Source organism: Eubalaena glacialis, chromosome 1 (genome assembly GCF_028564815.1).
Source record: "Eubalaena glacialis isolate mEubGla1 chromosome 1, mEubGla1.1.hap2.+ XY, whole genome shotgun sequence".
Classification (NCBI taxonomy): Eukaryota; Metazoa; Chordata; class Mammalia; order Artiodactyla; family Balaenidae; genus Eubalaena; species Eubalaena glacialis.
In genome coordinates this window covers 177141664-177168718 of record NC_083716.1, presented here as the reverse complement: position 1 = coordinate 177168718, position 27055 = coordinate 177141664, and the positions used below count along the sequence as shown (strand labels likewise).

Genomic DNA, 27055 nt, shown 5'->3' with positions numbered 1-27055 from the left:
CTCAGCGCTAGATTGTGAAGCTCTGGAGAGCAGTGACTATGCTTTATTCAGCTTGTATCCCTAAGGCTTGGTATTCTGTCTAGCAGATAGTAGGTTCTTGATAAGTGGACACTGAATGAATGAATGATGGGTTATTTATCTTTTGGCTAGATATGCCATTTGGTTCCATTTTCCCTTGCTCCCCACATGGAGTAGGAAGAAAGCTGAGCTGGAGATTGTGATGCATTGTGTGGTGGATGACCCCTTGATAATAATACTGCATAGAGGGGATGGGAACTACCAAGGGCAACTGCTTGGGGAGACTGGAAATAACTTTACAGCAATAATTTATGAGCAATGTTCCCATACTATTTTAAATGAGTATGGATTTTATAAGGTAACTCTTGCATTTTAAATTTTACATTATTTTTTTTATCGGATCATCTTTTCCCCAAATGCTTCTCTTTTATGTGGACAATTAAAAAGTCCCATCATAATTCCTGCCTCAGGGCTTCCCTGGTGGCACAGTGGTTAAGAATCTGCCTGCCGATGCAGGGGACATGGGTTCGATCCCTGGTGCAGGAAGATCCCACATGCCACGGAGCAACTAAGCCTGTGTGAGCCTGCGCTCTAGAGCCCACGAACCACAAACACTGAAGCCCTTGCGCAACAACTACTGAAGCCCGCGTGCGTAGAGCCCATGCTCCGCAGCAAGAGAAGCCACCGCAATGAGAAACCCGCGCACCGCAACGAAGAGTAGCCCCCCTCGCCGCAACTAGAGAAAGCCCGCGTGCAGCAACGAAGACCCAACGCAGCCAAAAATAAATAAATAAAAATAAACTAATTAAAAAAAAATTCCTGCCTCAGACTCACAGAATAGAATTCACATGATGCTTGGAATAATGATTCATCTGATTTTGTCTGTTTTATCCAGAGGCAAATTTGATAAACTACTGGTGCTCTGCTCTCACCTACCCTAATCAACTTAGGATAAAATCAAGCTAGCTTAAATTTATGTTTATAAAATTGACAGGTATTCAATGTAGAAAGCTTATATAGTAGAGAAAACTCTAAAGAAAAAAAAATCACCCACATTCCTAATACTCAGAAATAACCACTGTTTACCCTTTGGCATATTTCCTTCTTGTTTAAACAAGGATTTCATTGAGGGGGACCTTACTGATCCTTGATTAATACCTATACCTGCAAAATTCTTATTTCATCCATCCTTTTTACTGTATAGGTTTTCAAGCTATATTGTATTCTCAACACATGTTGATAATATAATTGTCTACACTCACAACCTTGAATGTTGATATGATTCTGGGCATTTTGATAGTATCCTGATAATAACACTTTTGCTTTCATATTGTAAGATGTCTACCTTAGAGTAGCTGGGTTAATGTTACTGTCATATTTGTTAGTTGGTCTGTGTTTTTCAGTAATTACAAAGTAATATTTTTTTCCTTTCACAGCTGGGAGAACATGCTCAAGCCATCAGTTTACGTGCGACAACAGTGAATGTATCCCAGCAGAATTCAGATGTGACCATTCCACAGACTGCTTGGATGGAACTGACGAGAAAAACTGCCGTGAGTCCCTTACAATCTTTGCACTGTATTTGGTTTCACCTTTGTCCCTTTGGCATTTTAATCAATTTGTTGATGGACAGAAATGCCTACAATATGCCTCTTGTTATTGAAATCTCTTGGCAGATTCTTTTGTGGATTAGAGGTGATGTTCTGATAGGAGTCTATTTTTAGCAAGGCATTCTGAGTCTGTCCTGCCTTAGCACATCAAGTTTCTGTATGTCTTGAAGTAAGAAACTTTTAACTTTAACATAGAATCACAAAAAGTCAATGAGTACAAAATCCAGTTTGGTCAATTTTAACTTTTAGTACGTTACCATCGTAAGCTTCTAGGTCAGATGTCTCAGTTTTTCTGCTCTTATGGACTCAGTGTTTTCCAGATTACCTTTGGAAATGTGTTACATTTTGAAAATGGCTATCTGTGTAATGGAAGAATACTATATCAATTTGTAACTGATCACCACAAGATAAAGCATACAAATCACAGTATTCTATGTATAATGTTTAAATATGACCATAAGCAAAATAAGAAAGTGCAATCACTTCTTACAAATGAGTAAAGAGTAATCTGCCTCTCTTGAGGTTTATATAGAATTGTTAGAATACAAGAATATACTAATTATTCTGCTGTGTCTGTCCTCTGGTCCATCTAACTCTGTCTTTAGTCTCAGACATACCCATTTTCTCTCAAAAGCGCTTATAGGTCTATCATTTATGAATTTACCCAGAGCTTCTTTGAGTTTTTATATATCTTTCCCTGGCATTCTTTCTGGCATACTGCATTTCAGACTTCAAGGAGTTATTTTAATATTCTAGTATTCTAATAATCGGTGGATAGATTTTGTGTACCTTAGAAACCTTGATCATAAACTTCTTGGTTATCATGTTTCCAGCTAAAGATTTAGGTTTTAGTCTATTCTCATGCGACAACTCTTTTATTGTTTGATCATTTTGATAGGATTTTAGTTTTCTGGACTGTTTCTAAATTCCTTCCTTTGGTATATTGTATGCTTAATGAAAGAGCCATCTTCTGTATATTTTGCTACACTTCCCAATATGGCGCCATGCCTAGGGTGGGAGCTAACATAAACTGGTTATGAGCAAATTGTTCCTATTTCCTGTAGTGTTCAAATTGTGCTCTTAATGGAAGAAATACTCGTATGTGTGTCCAGATTCATGCTGCAGCCTCACTGTCATCACACAGTACATTAAAACAAAACAAAAAGCTTCTCCAATGCTTTCTTCCCTTGTATGTTATTTTCCTTTGAGAGGAGTTTGTGCTATTTGTCTTTACGTTTCCATTTCCTAGCAGAATTTCTGGTATCGTTCTGTTGTAATTTCCAACTTAACATGTTTTCTTTTGAAAGAGATTGTGTTGCCTCTAGGTTGGGTCTTCTTTAACTTTGGAAAAGTTATGGAGAATTTAGACTTGGTACTGGCAGTTTTAGAGACGGTAGTGTGTGTCTGGAGGTCACAAATAGCAAGTCCAGAGTCAAGGACTCCCCTTTGAGTACTTTGTAAAGCAAACAATAAATTCTTTATATTGTGGCAAGTGAAGAAAATATTTTTGATTAATAATAGAGACAAATCATACATTATATTTTGCAGTATTGTGTAAACTTCAAAGTGTTATGTAAATTCCAGTGGTTATTGTTATTAGACCCCTCACTGAGGACATTAGGGCCAGTATTATAATACTGTCTTACGAATAAGGTAACTGAACCAGCAAAGGATGGAGTGGCTTGTTCAAGGTTAAATGGTGTGTGGCAGAGCTAGAGCTCAGCTCGTCCTCTGGTCCAAGTCTGGTGATTGCTCTTCATGAAGGACTTTATTTACAGAAGGAGGAAGTCCTACCTTGTGCAAGAACAGAACCAGAGGCCTGTGCCACCAGCCAACAGTCTGCGTCTTTATCCCTTATTTACAAGTGGATAAAAATGAGTGCTTTATTGCAAATGCAATGGGACTGCAGGAAATGCTATTTTAGGGAAAATAAAAGGCAGCCAAAACAGACTGTTTGGATTTATTCCATGTGAACACCCTGCAGCCAAGTCTCAAGTCACCAATACAGCTGCCTCATGACTTTGCCGACGGACCTTCTGGAAAAAAGCTGGCAGGGTACAAGCATTCAAGCAGCTCTTATAGAAAGGAATGAAGGAAAGGAAGTGAGCTTTGTAAAATATCTGGGCAGGAATCCTTAATCAAGATTTTGTTCTTTTTTTTAAGTACATACAAGTAATTGTTGAACCAGAGTTAAACCTCATTGTTTCTGGAATCATGCAAGTCATGAATCCTTCAGGGTTCATGGCCCTAAAGTGAATCTTACACATGTAAGGGGGTTTTACAATGAGGTATTTTTTTCCTATTTCTCTCTACCTCATTTATTTATTGCTATGTGTTCTGTAAGGAAGAGTGTAAAAAAAAAATAACAAATCAGAGGAAATTAAAAAAGAATCCTCATACTTCCTTGTTAGTGCTTTGATCTCCTGGCCACAGCCAGATTTGTACAAGAAGGAAATGAATGACCTGGATCAAAGTCTTCAAAAAGTGCCAGTACTGGGGGGAGGATTTGCCTCATTTTATTTTCCGTCTTTGTTTGGAGCTCTTGTGGGAAATGGGAAAGGGGAGTGTCACTCCCAGGGCATCAATCACTATCGTATTCAATTTTTTTTTTTTAATTGGAGTATAGTTGCTTTACAATGGTGTGTTAGTTTCTGCTGTACAGCAAAGTGAATCAGCCATACGTATACATATATCCCCTCCCTCCTGGATTTCCTTCCTACCTAGGTCACCACAGAGCACCGAGTAGAATTCCCTGTGCTATACAGTAGGTTCTCACTAGTTATCTGTTTTATACATAGTAGTGTATATATATATCAGTCGCAATCTCCCAATTCATCCCACCTTCCCTCTCCCCGCTTGGTGTCCATACGTTTGTTCTCTACATCTGTGTCTCTATTTCTGCTTTGCAAATAGGTTCATCTGTACCATTTTTCTAGATTCCACATGTACGCATTAATCAGTACTACAAAGTAGGTGTGAGGACCATCTCCACTTTACAGAGATCAAGAGGTAAGGGTAGACGAACCAGGATATTAACCTAGGTCTAAACCCTATGCCCATGCTCTTGGAATACTTTACTTTTGTGTAAGAAGTTTACAGAGCATTTTTGCCTATAGGTTACTTAGCTATTTTATTATTAAAATGATTGTTTAAAGCTTTTTATTATGGAAGGTTTTAAACATAATCAAAAGCAGAGTGATTACATCAACTCATAGCTAATTTTGTCTTACCTATATCTCTTCTCTCCATTATTTTGAAACAGTTCTCAGATATCATATAAGTTTGTCTTTAAATAATTCAGTATCTATATTGCTAAAATATAAGGACTGAAACATTACAGTATCATGATCACACCTAAAAGTTAATAACTATTCTTTAAAGTAATCAGATATCCATCCAGTTTTAAAAATTCTCCAATTGGCTTATTATTTTTTTACAGTGTCATTTAAATAAAAATCCAAAGAAAATCTATATGTTGGAGTTAGCAAGTGACTTGTTCTGGAGTTTCCCATAGTCTGGGTTTTGCTCATTGCACCCACCCTCTGATGTCCTTTAACATGTTCTTCTGTCCCCTGTATTTCCTAGAAATTGGTAGCTAGATCTAGAGTAAGGTTTTTCCATCTTGGAAATAATGACATTTGGGTCCAAATAATTCTTTATTATGGGGGGCTGTCTTGTGCACTGTTGAATAGCTATCAGTATCCTTGGCCTCTATCCACTAGCAGCCAGCAGCACCTCCCAACTGTGATGACCAAAAATGTCTCTAGACAGTGTGAAATGTCCTCTGGGAGCAGAATTATTCCCCTCCCCTGCTCCAGTTGAAAATAGCACTAGTCTAGAGGCTTGAACACATGCAAGGTTGTGTGTGTGTGTGTGTGTGTGTGTGTGTGTGTGTAAGGGCAACAACATTATGTATATAAAGGTATGTATTTCCATCAGGAGGCACCTAATGTCTAACTGCCCCTTTGTGATATTAGCAGCCATTGATAATCATGCTAAGATCCATTTAGTCGTAGAGGTACTTAGCTATTTTAAATGTCACTTCAGATATATAGCAACTGTTTAATTAGTTGTTTTAAATTAGAATGTTCCCACATGATGGAGGATTAAGTGAGGCTTGGCCAGAAAACCTTTTTGTGAGACATGACACTTTGTTCTGTTTTTGCAGTCATGATGCATAGGAAAATTACTTTTGGACAAACTTAGAATCAGTTTATGAATATGGCTTTAATTTGTCTATTTCTCAGAAATAAGATTGTCTATAGGAATGGGTCTTCTAGGCACTAGAAACCACTTAAATATAGTGGTGGATGTTGGAAAACTGCCAAGAAGGACTTATTTCTTTTCCCCAAATATTTGAAAGGATCAGGAAGCTTGACTCTGTAGTTCATAGTCCTGCCTGTCAGATCAGACCCCTAGGATATAGTTCTTACCCTTTCAAGCTTCTAAGAGCAAGGTCTTGAGCTCCAAGACAGAGCACCTTGTGTCCATTCCAAGCACTCCTTTTACATAACAATGAATGGTGTGTAAGGGTCCACTCAGGGAAGCAGGGAGAAGGGAGGGAAAAGAAATGGGTGAGATGGCAAGAAAGGCAAGGGTATTAAGGTCCCAATAAAAAGATTATCCTTGAAATAAATAGTTTCGTATCATATTTGGTCTTTTTGTCTGCTGTGTTCCTATATGCATAAGGCAGATATTTTTGGTTATTCTACTGTTTGAGAACTTTCTGAAAATATATATATGTGTGTGTGTATGTGTGTGTGTGTGTGTGTGTGTGTGTACAGCTATGAAATAGGTAAAAGTTCATTTTTCCTAAGTTATTTTGCTCGTCAGTCTGGCCATCTGTAAAATGGCACCTGCTATTAAACAGCTTGTCAATTATTATTATTTTTTAAGGAACAGAGAGTTGAAACTGCCATCCATTTTGCTTTTAATAGGATTAGCATCAAGGAAAACCCACTCACTCAGAGTCTAAGATAAACATCAGAACAATGCAGCAATTATGGGTCATTCAATTAATATGTTGCACTGACTTTCGGTTGCTCAAAAATAGTATAACTTTTTCTTAGTTAAGTTAACAGATTATTTCATCTTTATCAAGTACCATATTAGCATGCTTTTGGTGTGAGTAAAACTATTGCTAATTATCATTGGTTTGCAGCACTTCTCTCTTGTTACTTAGGAATGCCAAAGAAAGGGTCAAATCCTTGTTACAATGAAGGCTTTCTTGCCGGTAATCAGCAGTATTTGGTCTGCCTGCCACTGGGGCGGCTTCGTCTCTGAAGTTTTATTTCTACTGACTTTCTGTTCTTTAGAATTTTGTATATCTAACTTTATATTTCTAACTGTTGAAACTCCAACTGGGGGCATAACTGGGAGGGAGTGAAGAGGAGGGATAAGTCATTCTTTGGACAGTGATGCCTGGTGACGGACAGGTTCATCAAACTCAGCCCCACTGCACCTTGCTCTTACTATTTTCTCTACTCGAGGTGAGAAGGAAGAAGCAGACTGACCCCATCTTACATATCACATCACAGACGGACCTTTTTTTTTAGCAGTTTGAGATAGGATTCAGAGCCCTGAAACCTTGAGGAAAGAGAAAAATCTCTTATTTAGTCTTCATCTTACAAGCACATTATAAATATCTCCCATCTTTTAAAAGACCCTAAGATCCCTCTCAGCTGTTACCCTACTTCTCTGCTCCCTTTCACAGCAAAGTTACATAGACTTGTCTTTAATCACTATCTCCATTTCCTCTCCTTCTTTCTTTCTTGAACTCATTGAAAACAATCCATCTCCAGATCTCCCAAAAACATTGTTGTCAGTGTCACCGGTGACCTCCATGTTGATAACCCTAATAGTTCTTGTTCAAACAACACCTTATCAGAGAGCTACTCCTCACTGTTACTCTTTCTCATTTATTTTAATATCTGTCCTTCCACCCTCCTAAATAGAATGTAAGTTCCATGAGAGCAGGGATTTTATGAAGTTCATCACTTTCTGTCTAGTACTTAGCAGTCAGTCCCGTTACTATCTGTTGAATGAAATAGTTTTAAAAAGCTGTGTTACTTCACTTATAATTTCATTTATAATCTCTTTATCCAGTTCTTAGCACGGTGTCTAGGAAGATGGATTTCAATAAATATATGTTGCGTTATTCCCTGGAGCATTTGAGGCACAGTGTTCCATCCTGTGGCTCAGTGACTCCAATGCTAGGGCTCATGTGAGATTTTTATTATTTTTCAAAAAATTAGAACTATGTCAGTCTTTACCTCCTTTGCAGATTTTGGTGATAGTTCTGTGTATGAGAAGAAGGAGGTACTGCAGATCCAAACTCTTCAGAGCAGGCCTCTTGGGTGCTTTTTTAAACTTAGGTCTGAGATCAGGTCACCATGGATAGAGACCAGATAGGGATTTAGGACTTCAGACCCAGTAGTTCAAAGCGAGGGCGGTAAGGGAAACTATATAATTAATGTCTTTCCCTTTTTGGCTTCAGGCTCCTGAAAGCTGGTCAGGCTAAACTTGATGTTAGTCCAATTCTAGTAGCCCTTGGGAAGACCATATTTACTTTCTCTTTCCAAGGTACTGAATTGTTATTCACATTTTATAAATATTATGTATATACTTTTCATTGAAAGGCTCTTCAAATTATTTTTGGAAAGAGGCAGGAAATGCTTCTCTGTTGTCCTCTTGCGTATTACTGCACTCCCTAGATGCCAGTACATGATGACAGTCACTTCAGGGACTTGAATTTGACTGACACAGGAGATGGGGGGCGGGGGGGGGCGGGTCAGAGAGGAATAGGTTGGTCTCCTGCTGCTTTGTGGTCTGTTTTTTTGGTATGGACTCTCTCGTTTGTCCTGGTACTCTTGGTAAGCTCTGTTTCCTAGCATAGGGTTTCCTGGAATTCTTAGATTATACCAGATTGAAGTCCTTAGTAGAATATGCCATAATTTGATGAAATTTAGATTTGGCCTCACTTCTCCAGACTTCCCAAAGTGGAATGAGAAACTGAATGGAAGAAAGAAAAACTTCCCCTTGCGTTGCTTCTTCTCTTTCTTTTCATGCTATCTTTTTAAGATTATTTCCTTTCATTCAATTTCATTCTTCCTCCTGTAATTTTCTCTTCCTATTACTCTGAAGCCTGTAAGTGGTAGCAATACCTATTATAGTGGTTAGGAACAAGCGTAGTGGGGCCAGGTTGCCTGAATTTGAGTTCAGGTTCTCCAGCTTACCAGTCGTATGACCTTTTTCAAATTGTTTAACCTCTCTGTACCTCAGAGAGGCATGTATATAAGATCTATAAAATGGGAACAATAGTGTAACTACCTCATTGGGTTGTTATAAGAACAAAATGAGTTCATATACATTGAGTACTTGAACAGGCTTCTGGCACATAGTTTTCAATACATGTTATTGATGATTATTATTGTTTTTGCTTATTTAACTTCATGGATAGTACTTGCAGCTAAGTGCTGGTGGCCAAACTAGTAAACTTTTTCTGGCGAATCATTACTCTGACTGGATTATCCTGCCTTGGAACCAGACTAACATAAAGTAACTTATAAAAGATGACTTCAAGACCTTGAAAAGTCCCAGGTGTCCGGGCAGGACTTATATCAGTAACTTCTTGTTTTCCTTTTAATCTTGGCTTAAGTGTCATAATATGCCTTTAAGAGGCCCTCTCTTTCTTTAGAATCAGTTTGTCTTCCTTTTGGCTATTTTGTCAAATTCTGAGAACAGAATGTATTTACAGCCTTCCTGTCAAGATAATAAAGAGTAGTGCCTAATACGTGTGTCTTACCCTGCTGTGAATGATTTCCGTTCTGGGAGGCCTACGAGTTTCTCAAACCACATCTTCCTCCTTGATTATGTAAACAGAACTATAGCATGGAAATTTCTTGCTTCAAGCCAAATCATTAGCAGAGAAAACATTTAAAAAGTCTTCAAGCACCAATCTGACATATATATTTGGAGACAGCTCCCAGTTTCGAGGAGCAAACATGGACATGTATCGTTTGGAAGTTGGAGAAAGGAAGGGAGAGGGAAGAGGTGGTGTGAATGAGAACATTCTTGCATTTTCGTATCAGATAAACTTTAGAGGTCTGGGCCTTAGTTAATAGGTGCTTGTCCATCTTTCCATTAAAACAAAACTTAGCAGGATGAGTTTCTCTGGTGTTCTTGTACAGTGTCTCCTCTCTTACTACACTTCCCCTTTACTTGAAGTCCTGTAGGACATTTCAGCTACATGATGGATTTGCTCCATGGGAAAAAGTTTACAAGGTTAGACTCAGACTCTCCAGGCAAATAAACCAAAAAGTAAGACTTTAGAGATCCCCTATCACAAAGTATTGTGACTTCCTGTTTTCTGGGGTAGATTGAAACCCATTAATTAATACTGTTAGCAGTAGAAATCTTTAAAGGAAGTAGAATCTGTTCATTTCTTACTTTGCTTAGTGTACAACTTGGACCTGTTCCCTCTGTGTGGGTATCCAAAGGGGGAAAAAGTTTTGGAAACAGTTTTCCAAATCTTTTGTGTATTTTGTGTCTTGGTTCTGTGCAGTCTTTCCTATGGGCATACCCCTCCACTTAATCATGCACAGAAGAGACCAGAAGGTGTACAGAGGTTGAGGCAAGTCCTTAGCTGATTGACAGAGATTCATTATCAGCGTGGATGGAGACAAGAAAGCTGTTCATTCTTCATTCCAAGTGTCAAACTGCTGACCTCTAACCATTCCAATACCCTCTCTGATGACATCAAGCTGGCCTTGTTGTTTGTTGGGGGAATGAGCCATGTCAGCAAACTTTTAGTCTTGTTAGTGGATACTGGTTTTCAATTTTATGGGACTGGTTCTCAAAAAGCAGGACAGGGAGAGCAAGAGATCTGCCCAGCATATTTGTCTCAGATCCTTCACGTCTACAATAATCACCTTAAATGAAAGAGTCACAGTCCAAGCCCAGATAAATTTTCCTCCTGATAGATAACTTCTCTATTGCAAAGAGTTGGGTTTTCTAAGATGTCTTTCCTGCCTGCTGCTCTCTTAAAAGGCTAGATGGCATACTGACCCTAAACGCTATCCGCCACATGGGGGATAGGAATCGCTTGCTGGACTCAGCTGGCTTCTAGGCATCTCTTGAAGGCAGAATTACTTAACTGAGCTGTGTGACCCTTTGAAGGTGCATTTGCAATGTGCACCATCTCAATGATGAAAAGACATCAATAACCCTAAACACTAGCTGGTTCTTGGGCTATTAAAAAATAAAATAAAATTCAGAAAAGTTAAAAATTTTAATCAGTTATTAATATTAAATGCCTTCCATTTTAGTATATGATTGATTACATGTAACTTTGGCAGTTAAAGTATTTAAAGACACTTAACAGACTAGTTTTGAACTTCTGGAGATGAGAATATTTGTGCTTATTCCTTTATTGGGGGACTTCACAAAATGGGACTGTGCTCTCTGGTGTTGGAGACATACCCTTTTCTTACTCAAAAAGAAATCAGAAGAGAATCTGAGAATCATCATGCAAACAATCTTTAATGAAACAAAGAATGGACCAAGAAAGATATCATACTTGTGAGAGGGAGGCTATTAAAAGATCATAAAAGGCAGACATTCAAACTAGTTTTAAAAGCTTTTTTAAGTGATAACTGTAGCAATACCAAGCATTTCTTGAGCACAGTGAGTAATGACCCAGTCCCTGTACTGAGTGATGGGGATTTTAAAATGAGTAAGACAGGATCCTTGATCTCAGAGGGTTTCATGATGTCATGGGGGAAACAGATAATCAACCAACAGGATGAAGCCTACACTTAGGGATCATGAGAGATACATGTTCCAAGTCTAGGGAAGCACAGGGGAGAGACTGACAGTACCTTTTTTCTTCAAGGGACATACTGATTTTTCCAGTGAGACCTCAAAAACCAGAGTTAAGCATCTGGTTAATAGCAGTGAAGTGACCATATGTGCATAATGTGGTAGCAATTATTCGGGCTTTTCAAAAAGCTTTACTAGACATTGTCTTTTGAGGTCCCTGTACCCTGTGAAGGAACTTATCCAAATGTGTGGATGGGGAAGTGGTGACACAGAGAGGATGAACAACTTGAGTAAGAGTAAATAGGTACTGAGTTGTACCCCAGGTCCCAGGTTTCCTGGCTTCTAGGCCTGTTTTCTTTCTATGACCCTCCAGCCAAAGAACTGGCCCTTCATTTCCCAAAGCACATGTGGTGGTACATTACTTTCCTGGGATGTTATTTGTATTATGTAAACGAAGGTTCCATTTTGAAATAAGTTGAATTTCTTCTCATTCTTCAGCTCGAAGCTCGCAAGTCACTTCAGAGGAGACTTCCCTGGGCTCCCATTCCCCCCGACTATGCACTCTCACGGCACTCTGTACTTCCCACATTAAGCATGTAATCCAGTTTGTAATTTGCTGTTTGTGTCATTCTTAGGTTATCCAGAGAATGTATCTTTTGTTTACTAATATATGCTTAGCAGTTAGTGTCTAGAATATAGTAGTCACTCAAGAAGTGATTGCTAAAGCAACGTCTTCATTTAAGGTTTGTGTGCTCTTTCCGTTCTTTCAGGATACCCAATATGTGAGCAGCAAACTTGTGCCAATGGAGCCTGCTATAACACCAGTCAGAAGTGTGATGGGGAAATGGATTGCAGAGACACCTCTGATGAACTCAACTGCAGTAAGTAATATGGTGAAGCTGATTTATACTGGCCAGTTATGCACATTTCTTCTCAAGTTTGTGTTCAGTGAATTCACGTTGGTAGCTTGAAGTCAGCCACGGTGGAGTATTTACACCATGGAAATTGGCAGATAGTACAGGTGAGGACTTTTATGTTCCTGGAGAACTGGTTATTAAACATTTACCAGAACACTACTGCATAGTAAGAATCTCTCTTTAAACTTGAGACAGAATCTTCCTATGAAATTAAGTGGCTACAGTGGAATTGAATTTCTCTCTTTTCTTTCCCTTCTTAACCTTGTGTCCCAGCTCACCGATGCTTGCGCAGTGAGTTTCAGTGTGGCAGTGGTGAGTGCATTTATAAAACCTACGTCTGCGACCATGACCTTGACTGTGAAGATGGCAGTGATGAACGTTCTTGCAGTACGGTGATTTCCTTACGTTGGGTCATGCTGTTAGGAGTGCTTTTGTCTTTGCGTTTTTTTTTTTTTCTCCCTACCAATGTGCTACTTTTTTAAAATCACAGAGTCACTATGTCTGATGGCAAAGGGAGCCAGACTGACATTTAGGGCCCATGGCATGAGCCTCAGCAGTGCTGCTGAACTTGGACTTCTTTAATTTCCAAGGATCTGTGTAGAGTTGAAGGGTTGCTGATGGACAATTTGCATTCTTTCCTTAGGCTACAAAGATACAGAGTGTATTGTATCACTGGACTCTCAAATTACTCATATCTCAGGAATGGGTCTAATAACCTTCACAGAGTGAGAGAAGGGCTTAGAAAGGGAGACAAGGTCCCTAATAGTAATGGCCCTAACTCTCCTCTTCACTTTGAAATTCTTACCACATTAAAATCACAAGTCGGGAAAGTTTCAGTATGGTTGCAGGTGGCTTTTGTTACCTCCACGTTTTCACTCTGACCCTCCTTTTCGTTCCATGATATTGCCTGCAATGCACACGAACGCTCTCATTGTTGCCACCTCCGGACTCATTTTATTAGAATATGAAATCTCCATGAGAGAGTTTTATAAATTCCAATAAATTGACAGGTTTTTTTTTAATTTGGTGGTCACTTATTTACCAGAATGTAGGATTTTCTCCACACCCATTTTGATTGGTGGGTAACCATGCCTTAAGGGTTGTTAAATATTTTCAGTATCACTCTAATTTTCTGTGAGCCATGCCTGATTTCTTTTCTGGCACCTGTGCTTGTTTCAGGGACTGCATTGAGAAGAATGTGACATCATGGAATGAGTTACTCAGAATCATTAGGTCCTAGATAGCAATGACTGTGCTTGTGGTCAAGTAAGAGAATGTTGGCCATTGGCGTGTCTATAGCATCTTTGTCCGTCTGTGTTCTCTGTTGTGTGACAACCTATAACATAACTGTCTTGTTTTTAATCTTGATGCACCTGAGTTCATGTCCTGGACCCAAAGCTGCTGTTTTCTTCTCCTCCTTCTCCTCTTCTTTCTCCTTCTCCTCCTCCTTTTTTTCGTTTTTGTCAAGATAGTTAAGGGACTAAATGGGCATAGAAATTTCAGTTTCTAGGAGCTCAGTTTAGGTGGCAAGGTGAGCACTTTGATTTTTTCTGAGTGGTTTGTATCTTTGGAGTGCAGCTGTCATTTTCTTCCAGGTTCTTATCAGACCTGCAAAGGTAACGAATTCACTTGCCCCAACGGCTTCTGCATTAATCAAAATTGGGTTTGTGATGGAGAAGGTGACTGTGTAGATAATGCCGATGAAGATGGATGCGGTAAGGAGGGGAAGAGCTTCTGATTGGAAAGTGTTTTCTTAAAGTGTTTTCCAGAACTTGTTTTTCCTACTTTCCTTGTTAGAAATTATCTGTGTGACATGCAAGTTTCTGGATTGGCTGGGCTTAAGGGGAATTAGTGGATGGGGAGGAAAGAGGTGATTCCACAAGGTTTTCCTAAAAAGACCCAAAACTCAAATATAGCATAAATTATAATCCTTTCCTTCCTAACACTAAGGCCAAATAGGTAGGACAGTCTCTCCCCTGTCTATAGCCCTATCCGAGGTTTTCCCTTTAAGACTCTTATTTTAATTAGATGTATCTATATAAAAAAAGTAGGCTGGGGAAGGAGGGAAAATGTGATTTGTCTTAAGACCTTATAACCTTGAAAAATGACTTGGAGCTGGAGATTGTTAGTTGTGGGAAAGGCTACTCTCCAGGGAAGTGAGAAGGAGATTGTCAGTGATATTCGCCCCCTTCACTGTGCTGTTATCATCAGCAGTACCTCCAACAGTTCAGAAGTTGCTGACGCCCATGAATAAAGCACGTCACCTTTGCGGGTCTAGCCCCAGGTATTGGGTTGGCCAAAAAGTTCGTTCAGCTTTTTCTGTAAGATCTTTATATTAAGAATGATGCTTGTTCTGGGAACATCCATTGGTTTCATGTTTCAGTGATCCAAGAAGTTGTTTTCCTGCATTTGGGTGTTTCTTACACTGTTGACATTTCACTAAAGAAACAAAACAAACTGAACAACTCAAAATGACACACACACACATAAAAACCAACATAGGAATCCCGGCATTACCTTGATAGCCCTAGTTCTATTGTTCATGATTTAATTAACTAAATGTTCTGCTATGGGTTATTCATCTAGTTTGTTGATAATTCAGGCCCATTTCTGCTTCCTCCTCTTATAACCTGGCTGGGAGTTGCCTCCCCTAGAAAGAGTGGAACTTAATGCCATTTGCCACTGCTTAGAATCTCAATAAAAGGTCAGTTGTAGAGTTAGAAACTACTAGTTTACTGTGAAATATAGGTCATTTGTAGACTTCTTGTCTACCTGATCTCTATCCTCTCTTAACCATGTATTGAAAAAGAGTTGGCTCTGCCTCTAATGTGGCCTGTAGTAACTCTCTCTTTTTTCCCCACAGAAAGCAGAATTAACCGTACTTATGAATGTTACCCAAATGAATGGGCTTGTCCAAAGTCTGGAAAATGCATCCCAATTACTAAAGTTTGTGATGGGACTTCAGATTGTCCAGAAGGAGAAGATGAAAGCAATATCACTGTAGGACAACACTGTGGTGAGTATGGAAATTTATCTGGGCATCTTTCAGGTAAAGGTGTGTCTGTTTCTCTATAACAGATTGCCAAATACAGAGACTATCAGTTGGTGTTTGCAGAACGAACAATCCCAAGGCTTAGTGGCTTTAACCAACGAACATTTATTATTTCTCACAGTTCTGTGGGTTGGCTACGTAGTTCTTCTGGCCTGGACCAGCTCACTCACATCTCAGGATGCTGCAGTAAAAGCACGGCTAGTCCAGGCTTGTTTGCATGGTGGTGGAAAGGGCAAAGCCCAGTGTACAAGGTCTCTTAAGCCTCTGCTTATGTCATGTTTGCCAAGTGTTCTATTGGCCAAAACAAGTCACACCAAGCCCAGATTCAATGGATTGAAGAAATAGACTCCATCTCTTGATGGGAGGAGCTTAAAAATATTTGTGACTCCCTCTCCCCCTTCCTAGGAAGAATGGATTTAATGGTAATTGTGATGACTCTAAAGTGTTCTGGAGATTTTATTCCCTGGTTTATACCTATGGAAAAAGTGTTGTCTGGATATACTCCAAGAAGCTTCTGGTTTCAGGGATATGTACTTTGAGTCAGTGTTTTTTTTTCCCCCTGTAGCTGTAGAATATTCCCCCACCATCAACCATCAATTCTGTGGACAACTGACTTTCCTGTAAGGAAATATAATTCATGACCTTGATTTTATCAATAGTACTCTCTCTAAATTATCTAGTAGTTGCCTAGCAGTGGCCATTAACTATAACCCTAAAGTTTTGGGGATTTTTTTCCCCGGAAAAAAGAGACTTCTATGGCTTTTTTTTTGCCATTTCATTTGGGAACCCTTTTAAATAGTCATAGTACAAAAGTTAGAAAACTAAAATTAACAGAAAAATAAATATAATCACCTGAAATTCCACCACTTGAAGCTAGCCATGATTAATTAACTTTTTAGTGTTAAAAGTTAAGAGTTTAGTGTTTAGTGTCCAGTGACTTGGGAATTCTTGGGAATTTCCTTCTATGATGTTGACACAAAGATAGACTTATGACCAGATTTTTCCATAAACAGCACTTCTGATGACTTGTGCTTACACTTAGTTACAACTTTTTAAAAATATGTGCTGAGCTTTTAAAAATTATTATTATTAATTTTTTTAAACATCTTTATTGGAGTGTAATTGCTTTACAATGGTATGTTAGTTTCTACTTTATAACAAAGTGAATCAGCTATACGTATACCTATATCCCCATATCTCCTCCCGAGCTTTTTATTGCATTGTATTGCAGGAAGGCTTGAATGGTGACAGATTCCCTGCGGCTGCTGCATGCTTACTGAGCTTTTACTTTTGAAAGAAGAAGTTCTTACTTCTTGTAAATCAGCCTTGTCCAGAGGTCACCGTTCATTTCACCAAGTGTTTTTCTCTGTTTAGATGTGGATTTGTGTCCGTTCTTAGGCTGTGAGTACCAATGCCACAAGTCACCAGTTGGAGGGATGTGTTACTGTCCCTCAGGTTTTATCGTCAACGAAAATAGCACCCATAACTGTGTCGGTAAGTGACAGGTGGCAGGGCCTGGTCTTTCATCACGGCGCTTGCGGCACTGGTGGGTTCCACGCCCTGTAACATCACGGAGTTTGTACTTGTGCATAGGAACGTCTGTTAACAAAGGGCAGCACAGTCCTCACCGAAAACCTGACAGTATGAAGTTTTAACTCTGAGAAGCTTTTGTGAGGCACCCAAGACGAAAGAGTGGTCGTGTGATGCGTGAGTTGACTAGCTATGTGTATATCTTTCTACCACCCGATGATGGAGGTAGTCTTTTGGTGTTTTGTGTATTTGTGTTTTATGTACTTGGAAGCAGAAATGATATTGGCCATACTTGTTAAATACAGTTAGCCCTCCCTATCCGTGAATTCTGCAACTTCGGATTCAGATCAACTGGGGATAAAAAAAAAAAAAGGCAGAAAGTTCCAAAAAGCAAAACTTGAACTTTCTGTGTGCAGGCAACTATTTATATAGCACTTAAATTGTATTTATAGCTATTTACATAGCATTTACATTGTATTGATATTAGGCATTATAAGTAATCTAAGGATGATTTAAAGTATATAGGAGGATGTGTCTAGGTTATATGTAAACACTACACCATTTTATATAAGGGACTTGACCATCTTTGGGTTTTGGTATCCTGGGGGGTCCCGGAACCGATCCCCGTAGAATGCCAAGGGTCGACTGTACTGAAATACTTCCATGTAGTTGGTAAATAGCTTCTGCCTTGAATCCATCAAGCACCTTACCCTGCTCCTCTGGCCTCTTCCCAGGATGTCCAAACCTCCCCAGGTTCCAGGAACTAAAGAGTGGTCACCCAACACAACAGAGGATCACCAGGTCACTGATCCACTGACCACACTGGCCAGTCAGTGCCCATGCTGTGCTGGTTGTTAATCCCATTGATTTTCGAAGCTAATACTAAAGAAGAACAAACTCTATCATGTTATTTCCATCCAGTGGCTGGCATTGAATTAGACACCAGTGCACTAAATATTTCTGACATCTTTCCTATCTGAAAGATAAGAATGATTTCTCCTACTGGGAAAATTTTGATTTTGATGTAAGCCAGCTTTGTACCCCACTGTGATTAGGAAGGGGTTCTTATGATGGGAGAATTAGACATGGCCAAGTATCATCAATTTTCAGTTTTTTAGGGTTTGAACAATGAATTTTTAATGCTCTGATTTCTTTTTCCTTCTTTCTAACTTTTGTTGTGTGAACAACAGACATACTAGCAGAAAGTGACCACAGGGGTTTTTACTGGTGTTGGGAAAAGGCATCTGGAAGGCAACTGAAACAATTCATTACTATGAAGTATTCATCTATGGATCTTCAAAAGATAGATGATTCAGAATTTTACCAGGATATCTGTGTTCTTTTGATACTCCTTAGAAATTTGAGATTCTTTAGGGCTTTTCGGATGAAAACAAACATGGCACACGTACGAAATACTTTTAGAAAAGTATTTCTTCTGAAATAATTTCTAAAATATTAATATAATTTGGCCAAAAATATTGAATTTGGATAAACCTAATGAAGTTATTCAGTCTTTAGTCTCAGCTCATGGCTTCCAACTTAATTATGGTTGATCTTAATAATTTCCTCATAGTCAGAAAAAATTTTAATGTCAGAAAGACTCTGGGGAGTTCCCTGGTGGTCCAGTGGTTAGGTCTCTGTTTCACTGCCGAGGGCCTGGGTTCGATCCCTGGTCTGGTCAGGGAACTAAGATCCCACAAGCCATGTGGCACGGCCAAAAAATAAAAGAAAAGAAAAAAGAAAAAAAGAAAGACTCTGGTTTACAAACTCTTGAGAAAGTCTATTCCTCAGTGTTACTGAGAACTATTGTAATGGGGCTCGCTCATTTACCTGTTGTATGCCAAGATTTTTATATCCGGTAAAGCAATCCAGTTGAGGTTGTTCTTGTGGTGTTCAAAATAGGTAATTTTAGATTTCTAATATCAGGACCGTGTCCCAAAGTTTGCCCTGGATCTGATTGCTCCTCTTAAGTAACTCTATTCGACAAGAACATGTTAAGATCAAATGCTTTATGCAAATCAGCCTGAGAGATCCTGAAGACTCAGAGAGAACTTTGAACTATTTAAGAAAGCCCCCAAATTTCTAATCGTCTCAAAACGTTTTATAAATAAAACATTTATGATCTGCAGCTAGCATTAAGTGATATTATAGGACACTTTTTGTGTTTTATTGTTATCATTATCGTAACACTGCAGATGCATTCAAGTCATTTAAAAAGAGTTTTCACACACATGTCCTCATTTGTTCGGTGGTTTTCTCACTTTGGAACCCCTGCTTATGCTTCCTGGCATCACTGCGAGGGCTGTATCCCTTTTTTCTCAGAATGGTGCTCATCTGTAGGTATAAGGCTGCTCGTCTGTTTTTGCCAAATGTCAGGCTTCTCCACCCCCTTTACTGCCACCCAGCTGCCAATCCGATTTCCAGTCTCTTAGTTTTCTAGGCCTCTCTGCTTTCTCTTAGTAGAAAAGGAATTCCAGTAGAGATACCAGAAGCCATGTTCTCAGTATTACACTAGCTTTTCTGTTTTTCCTCTCAGCCCCAAAGAGGAGTTAGGGCTGGACTGCCTTGTAGTTGGAACTTGATAGGCCATGAAGTCTTTTCAGTAAAAGTGACTTGCTCTTTCAGAATCCCTAGTTCATTCTTGTGATACCTCACAACCTATTCTCGGTCTTCCCCCCCCCCCCCCCCACCCTAGAGCCACATTCTCCAACACGTTTTCCAACATCTTTTCTAATAGCTAAGTCTGTGATGAGGTTTGGGTCGTAGGTCAGAGATCCAGGCCACTTAAATTTGTTGCAGCCCTTACGAAAAGAAAAACTTTCATAACAAGATTTTTACGTTTAATCTATTAATGAATGTAAGACAGAATTTTGCAATATTATGCTGTGCACAGGATAATTTCAGGATTCATAGAAGACATTCAGTTCATAGCACACTGCAAGTAGTCTGATAGTGGGGCACTAATTTTAAGTTCCACAAACATCTTTCAATCCCTTTACAATGTGCCTAGGACTTTCGTACAGATGACTTCCTTTGGATATAAGCTCAAAAGTCTGCAGTTGAGGGCTTTTGTGAATGTGAGACCCCCTGACACCTGCAGAGACCTTTTCTGTGACCTTCCCTCTCCTTTAAGAATGTACCCTTTGCCTCTGAGTTTTGAAGCTTGGTTAACAGTGATTTCACATTTCTTTCAAGGAAGACTATATTTTGCTCTCTTTGTAAAGAGAACTCATTAGTTTCAATACATGACACGACGAAACCAGTTACACTTGTTTCAGCTGAGCTTTTAGGGGAAATGTTTAGGTCTGCTCTTTCAAGCGTTTCAGTTCAGCAAATACTCCTTTATGGCTGTAATCCTCTGCATGGCTGACTCATCACAGAGGCTTCAGGTGTTGGAAACCTATACAACATTTACCATCTTAGATCTGGCTCCCCACTGAATGCCTCAGTGGTCATCAAGAATAAAATGGAATAATCCTGACAAGAAATTTTGTGTCCTTCCGTTCATCTGCTCCTGGTGGTCTTGACCTGGCTGTGGAGCCTCTGAGGCATGCTGCCGGAGCAGTTTCCCGGGGTTATTGTTTCTGATTGACAGGACATGCTGTTTGTTGAGGGAATGACATCGTGGTGCAGAGTTAGAGCAGGAAGGTCATTCAGCATGGTGGGATTTCACACAGCCCGGTGGATCAGAGGGCGTCCAAGGGGGTCTATGCTAAAAAACATTTTTTTGAATTACTCTCAAAGCAGTATTTGTTGGTAGGAGGGGACAAAGAATAAAAAGGAAAGTAGATCAAGGTAACGGGCTGGAGTATTGTAAAGCAGCATTTTAGTGTTTTATACAGTTTCTGCTACCTTTTCTAGTCTCTTGAAAACCTCAGGTCTCCTTTCATTTTTCTTGTCTTCCCTTTGGCTGACAATGGATATTAATTAGCCTTCATTCTTCTTCATAATGGAGAATAGAATCTTATTCAGTCATTAAAAGTGACAGTGTTTATACACTCATTTAAACCTGTAAAGTATTTGTAGCCCAGGTGATAGGAAGGGCATTTGCACCCAAGAATTCCTAGTTATGACTTCACCCTCTTTTTGACATGAGAACTGCTCCCAGGGTGACTCCAGACCCTTAGACATAGTCATAGTGTCTTGCATTCAAAATGAGGTCATGACACCCTGGGAGTTTGAGGGCGAATGTCCTGTACTTTTATTCCTGCTGAAGCGAAGCCTCACGTGGTGCTTTCTTAGGGCTGAGGCGAGGGCACAGGAGACATAGATCAAATGCGGGCCTTTTATTTTTACCCACATGTCCTTTTATCTTGTCATGTACAAATTGGATTAATTTTTTCTTCGTCACAGTCCTTGGAATGAAAGATATGCTGGTCCATGTTGTTATACTTGGTCTGGAGGGTAAATGGGAACCGTTATCTTGATCCCAGGACTTTCTTGGTCTTTCTTGCTGGGGAGTCACAAGATGGTGGGCCATCCAGCAGGTGTGGTAGAACTCAACTCACAACTCTGCAAGTGTGATCAGATCCTAGAAATTCTGGAGAATCCTAGACCTGAGGGTCTCAGGAATTATAATTTACTTGAGAATTTCCTGAAGCCCTAGGGGGTGGGAACCTTGTTGGTTTAGGCTGTGGAGGTCATTCTCCAAGGGCAGAGAGCAGGGTGAAGGAGGGTGAAGAGTGGATGTGAACTTGGGGGGTCAAATGAAATATTTGGCACCAGTGGACCAAAGATAGGACAATTTCTGTGCCCCTTAAGCTTTATAATCTTTGAGAAAGATACTTTCTTTCCCCCACATATTGTATTGTTTATATGTCAATTATATTGAAACACTTTCTACACGGTAGAACTGAGACTATTATGGCATTGAACAGAGCTCTATTATGTAATGGATTTTCAATAAGCACTTATTAAATGAATGAATAATGCTGATGAATAATCAGAAGAGAATATATTTTTCATGTCTTAAAAATGATTTTAATTTTGGTTACGATTTTTGACATCAGAGGAAAGGCAGCTGGGTAAACAGACCTTTCCAGATACTTTATTGCAGGCACAGATTTGTGTCTTACTGAGCCACTGGATATACGGCAGTTCTTTCTGCAGTGATGGAAATGTCTGTGTCTTCCAGTATGGTTAAAAATAATCATATGTAGCATTTGAAAGGTGGCAAGTGTGACTTGGAAATTGAATCATTAAATTTATTTTATTTTAGTTAATCTAAATATAAATTTGAGAAGCTGCAGAGGGCAGTGGCTACCATATTGGAAAGCACAATTTTAAAGGCATGCATTTACACTAAAAGTCAGATATTTTGTAAACCAACATTAACAAATGAAATGCAAAGGCAATGTGTCCAAGCAGTGTTGTGCATCACCTGCAAAGTTATCCTTTACGTAGATTTTAAACAACCTTGGGTTTTCCCTAGTATGATGATGCCTATTTTTTTCCCCGTAGAGGGTACTTACTTAGGCAGGGGCATCACCATATTCCTGTATAGCTTGTCCAAGATTTTTTTCAGAAGGTGCTCAAGAAATGCTGTTAAACACGATTACAAATGGTTATTTCCTATGTGGCAGATTTTGATGATTGCCAGATGTGGGGAGTTTGTGACCAGATATGTGAAGACCGAATTGGCCATCACCAGTGCCACTGTGTAGAGGGGTATATCTTGGAGCACCAGCAGCGCTGTAAAGCTAATTCTTCTTGTGAGTAAATTAAAGACACTTGTGTTTCTGAACAGTAAACTTCTGATGACTATCCTCTTTCCATAGCAGGCGACAAAAGAAATATCAGCATTGATGCGGATGGCAGGGTTTTATTACCACAAATCAGGAGTGGCTCCTGCTGTTGGAAGAATAGGTCAACATTAATTTCATGCTTTGGTTATTAGGGACCAACTTGTGGATTAACAGTTTCTTTTGTTTTTTTAACATTTTCATTGGTTGCTTGTTCACTTTGGGACTGGAATATTATGTCATCTATCACATAAATTTTATGAGTACATTTGACCTACTTTTAATTACTGTACCTACCATATGGTGACAAGTACCAATAGGCATTGTCTGTGCAAAATTTAGAGGTGGTTCAAAATGGGCCTGCTAAATTTGGATTAGTTTGTGAAAATGCCCTCATTCTAAGAGTACTGTGGTAGAGAAAAGTCATGAAAATTTGTTTTAAAAAATTGGGCCTCCCAAAGCATTTTTGTCACCATGGATTTCTGGGTAATAAGATCTTTTTTTTTTTTTTTTCCAATTGTTTTTTTCACACCTGTTTAAGGTGCCTTTGGGGGCTTTCAGAAACTTATCTGCCCACATGATCTATGAATTGACCATTTTCTAGTTGTTTTTGTGTAGAAATACTGATATGCTGTGGACGAACTTTTAGATTTTTACAACTGATTTTTAACATTTATTTATTTCTGAATAGGTATTATACTCATATTTTCAAAAATTTAAAATTATTTAGAAGATATATGACCTCCCCCTACCATCTCTGTTCCCCTCTGCCTAGTTTCCCACTTCTCCTCTCCTATGGATAATCACTGTTTATTTTAATTCTAGAGATTGTTAAATGCATAAATAAGAATATACAAATATAGACACTTAACCCTATTTTTACATATATGGTGGTAAACTATACATACAGTTCTTCATCTTGCTAATGTCGCATACTATATTTTCAAGGGCTTTCCATATCAACACAGACAGCTTATTTTCATTTTTTAAAAAAAATTTTGTTGTATTTTTAAATTGAAATATAGTTGATTTCCAGTGTTTCAGGTGTACAGTTTTTTTTTTAATAGTGGCAAAATCCATTTCTTTGGTTGTATATAATTTATTTAACTAGTCCTTTACTTATGGACTTTTATATTATTTCTTACCCTTTGATATTGCAAACAAGACCTCAGTGAATAACCTTATTCATTTTGCATTCTTGTGAGTATACGGGTATAGCAAATTTGGATCCACCATTGCCATGTTTTTCACAGAGTGGTTTCCCACTAATCCTTAAAATGTGTTTTGTGTTTTACACAATCTAAGGTTGCACCTGGGGTAAGGTGCCCACATCATCAAAGATTCTCGATGATACCTGAGTGTCATTGAACTAGCAATCAGGACATTCGAGTTCTTGGCAGACTCTGTTCCTAACTTACTGTGATTTTGGACATTTCATTAAGCCTCTTTGTGCCTCAATTTGCCCATCTGGAAAATGGATAGAATGACATATATGTGTGCCTCAGAAGGTTTAAAACCAAATAAGAAAACATAGTTGTAAGTTGCTTCATCATCTTTGTTCACTTGAAAGACTGATAATGCCTTCCTTCTTCACATTTAGTTGGTGAGGCCTCTGTGATCTTCTCCAATGGTCGGGATTTGCTAAGGGGTGATATTCATGGAAGCACCTTTGAGATCCTGGTAGAGTCTCAAAATCGTGGATCGGCTGTGGGTGTGGATTTTCACTATCACCTACATAGAGTCTTTTGGACTGACATTGTGCAAAATAAGGTAAATAGAAATTTCTGGAGTGTAGCTTGGGAGCTGATAGGACTCCAAGCACAAAGTGTTGATAGCTTTTCATTTTTGGGGGAGTAGAGGGGAAAGTTCCTTTGTTTTCTAACAAAAAAGGCCCTTGAGATATTTTATGTTAATCAGCACCTTTTACAGCTATAGTATTACATGTGACCTATTAAACAAAGCACTCTATTATATGGATTAGCCTTGAGCAACTTTTAATTTTATTCGAAATGGAGTCCAAAAGCCTAATTAAAAGAAATAGTAGACATTCTTTCAAAACTGGGTAGATATTTGGTAGTAATTTTTGAAACTTGATCATTTAAAATGTAAAAAGTATTCTGCTTTCCTGTATGATAAAAATCAGATTTTTACCTGCATCTTCTAAATGGAACAGTAATTGAGGATTGGGTAGCAAATATTGACAGTATTTTGTTTAACAGCCAAAATTTCATTATGCTCTCTTATTTGGAAAGTGTGATGGATCTGATTTCAACTTTGAGTAATGCAATGGAGATTTTTAAAACATAAATTTTAGAGACTCCTAAAGAGTTATGGAATTTTATTTCTTCCCTTACATTTCCTTGTACCATTAATAAAATTTTAATTCAATTAACTGATAATTTGCATAAAATTTCTAAAAATTGAGACTTTGGATTATTAGCAGATCTGATTTAATGACAGCTAGAAATCAAAACAAACCACTACCACCTCCTCCACCAAGAAATCCACATTGAATTAAACTTTCTCTAACTACCAAGAATTAGAAATGCAGGCTTTTTTTTTGTAAACCCAACTTTTTATATATGCCTCATATGCTTTTAAAGAAACTCCCTGCCCCCAGTAACCCATGATGTAAAATAACTAGTCTCCAGTGAATTCTTTTTTTTTTTAATAGATCTTTATTGGAGTATAATTGCTTCACAATACTGTGTTAGTTTCTGTTGTACAACAAAGTGAATCAGCCATATGCATACATATGTCCCCATATCCCCTCCCTCCTGAGCTTCCCTCCCATGCTCCCTATCCCACCCCTTTAGGTCATCGCAAAGCACCAAGCTGATCTCCCTGTGCTATGCTGCTGCTTCCCACTAGCTAACTATTTTATATTCGGTAGTGTATATATGTCGATGCTACTCTCACTTCGCCCCAGCTTCCCCCTCCCACCCCGTGTCCTCAAGTCCATTCTCTATGTCTACATCTTTATTCCTGCCCTGCAACTAGGTTCATCAGTACCATTTTTTGGTTTTTTTTTAGATTCCATATATATGTGTTAGCACAGAGTATTTGTTTTTCTCTTTTTGACTTACTTCACTCTGCACAACAGACTCTAGGTCCATCCACCTCATTACAAATAACTCAATTTTGTTTCTTTTTATGGCTGAGTAATATTCCATTGTATATATGTGCCACATATTCTTTATCCATTCATCTGTTGATGGACATTTAGGTTGGTTGCATGTCCTGGCTATTGTAAATAGTGCTGCAATGAACATTGTGGTGCATGTCTCTTTTTGAATTATGGTTTTCTCAGGGTATATGCCCAGTAGTGGGATTGCTGGGTCATATGGTAGTTCTATTTTTAGTTTTTTAAGGAACCTCCGTACTATTTTCTGTAGTGGTTGTATCAATTTACATTCCCACCAGCAGTGCAGGAGGGTTCCCTTTTCACCACACCCTTTCCAGCATTTATTGTTTCTAGCTTTTTTGCTAATGGCCATTCTGACTGGCGTGAGGTGATACCTCATTGCAGTTTTGGTTTGCATTTCTCTAATAATTAGTGATGTTGAGCATCTTTTCATGTGCCTCTTGGCCATCTGTATGTCTTCCTTGGTGAAATGTCTATTTAGGTCTTCCACCCATTTTTAAATAGGATTGTTTGTTTTTTTGATATTGAGCTCCGCAGACTGGCTGAATGGATACAAAAACAAGACCCATATGTATGCTGTCTACAACAGACCCACTTCAGACCTAGGGATACATACAGACTGAAAGTGAAGGGATGGAAAAAAATATTCCATGCAAATGGAAATCAAAAGAAAGCTGGAGTAGCAATACTCGTATCAGATAAAATAGACTTTAAAATAAAGACTGTTACAAGAGATAAGGAGGGACACTACATAATGATCAAAGGATCAATCCAAGAAGAAGATATAACAATTATAAATGTTTATGCACCCAACATAGGAACACCTCAATATATTAGGCAAATGCTAACAACCATGTAAGGGGAAATCGACAGTAACACAATAATAGTAGGGGACTTTAACACCCCACTTACACCAATGGACAGATCATCCAAACAGAAAATAAATAAGGAAACACAAGCTTTAAATGACACAATAGACCAGATAGACTTAACTGATATTTTTAGAACATTCCACCCAAAAGTGGAAGAATACACTTTCTTCTCAAGTGCACACGGAACATTTTCCAGGATAGATCACATCTTGGGTCACAAATCAAGCCTTGGAAAATTTAAGAAAATTGAAATTGTATCAAGCATCTTTTCTGACCACAACGCTATGAGATTGGAAATCAATTACAGGAAAAAAACTGTAAAAAACACAAATACATGGAGGCTAAACAGTG

The 27055-nt window shown here is 38.7% G+C and overlaps 1 protein-coding gene across 4 annotated transcripts in view; it reads left to right on the top strand.

Annotated features, from left to right (window-relative positions):
* The window catches only part of LRP2 (LDL receptor related protein 2), a 197702-nt gene that overhangs the window by 41300 nt on the left and 129347 nt on the right, over positions 1 to 27055 (top strand). For 3 of the 4 annotated variants that reach the window (XM_061184669.1, XM_061184659.1, XM_061184649.1), the window contains exons 4-11: positions 1455 to 1571; positions 12218 to 12328; positions 12638 to 12751; positions 13960 to 14079; positions 15228 to 15380; positions 16791 to 16910; positions 22529 to 22657; positions 24288 to 24457. In XM_061184669.1, the coding sequence (XP_061040652.1) occupies positions 1455 to 1571; positions 12218 to 12328; positions 12638 to 12751; positions 13960 to 14079; positions 15228 to 15380; positions 16791 to 16910; positions 22529 to 22657; positions 24288 to 24457 (1034 nt within the window). Of the gene's footprint in view, positions 1 to 1454; positions 1572 to 12217; positions 12329 to 12637; positions 12752 to 13959; positions 14080 to 15227; positions 15381 to 16790; positions 16911 to 22528; positions 22658 to 24287; positions 24458 to 27055 lie in introns of those variants that run through there. The other variant, XM_061184678.1, reaches the window with a different exon arrangement.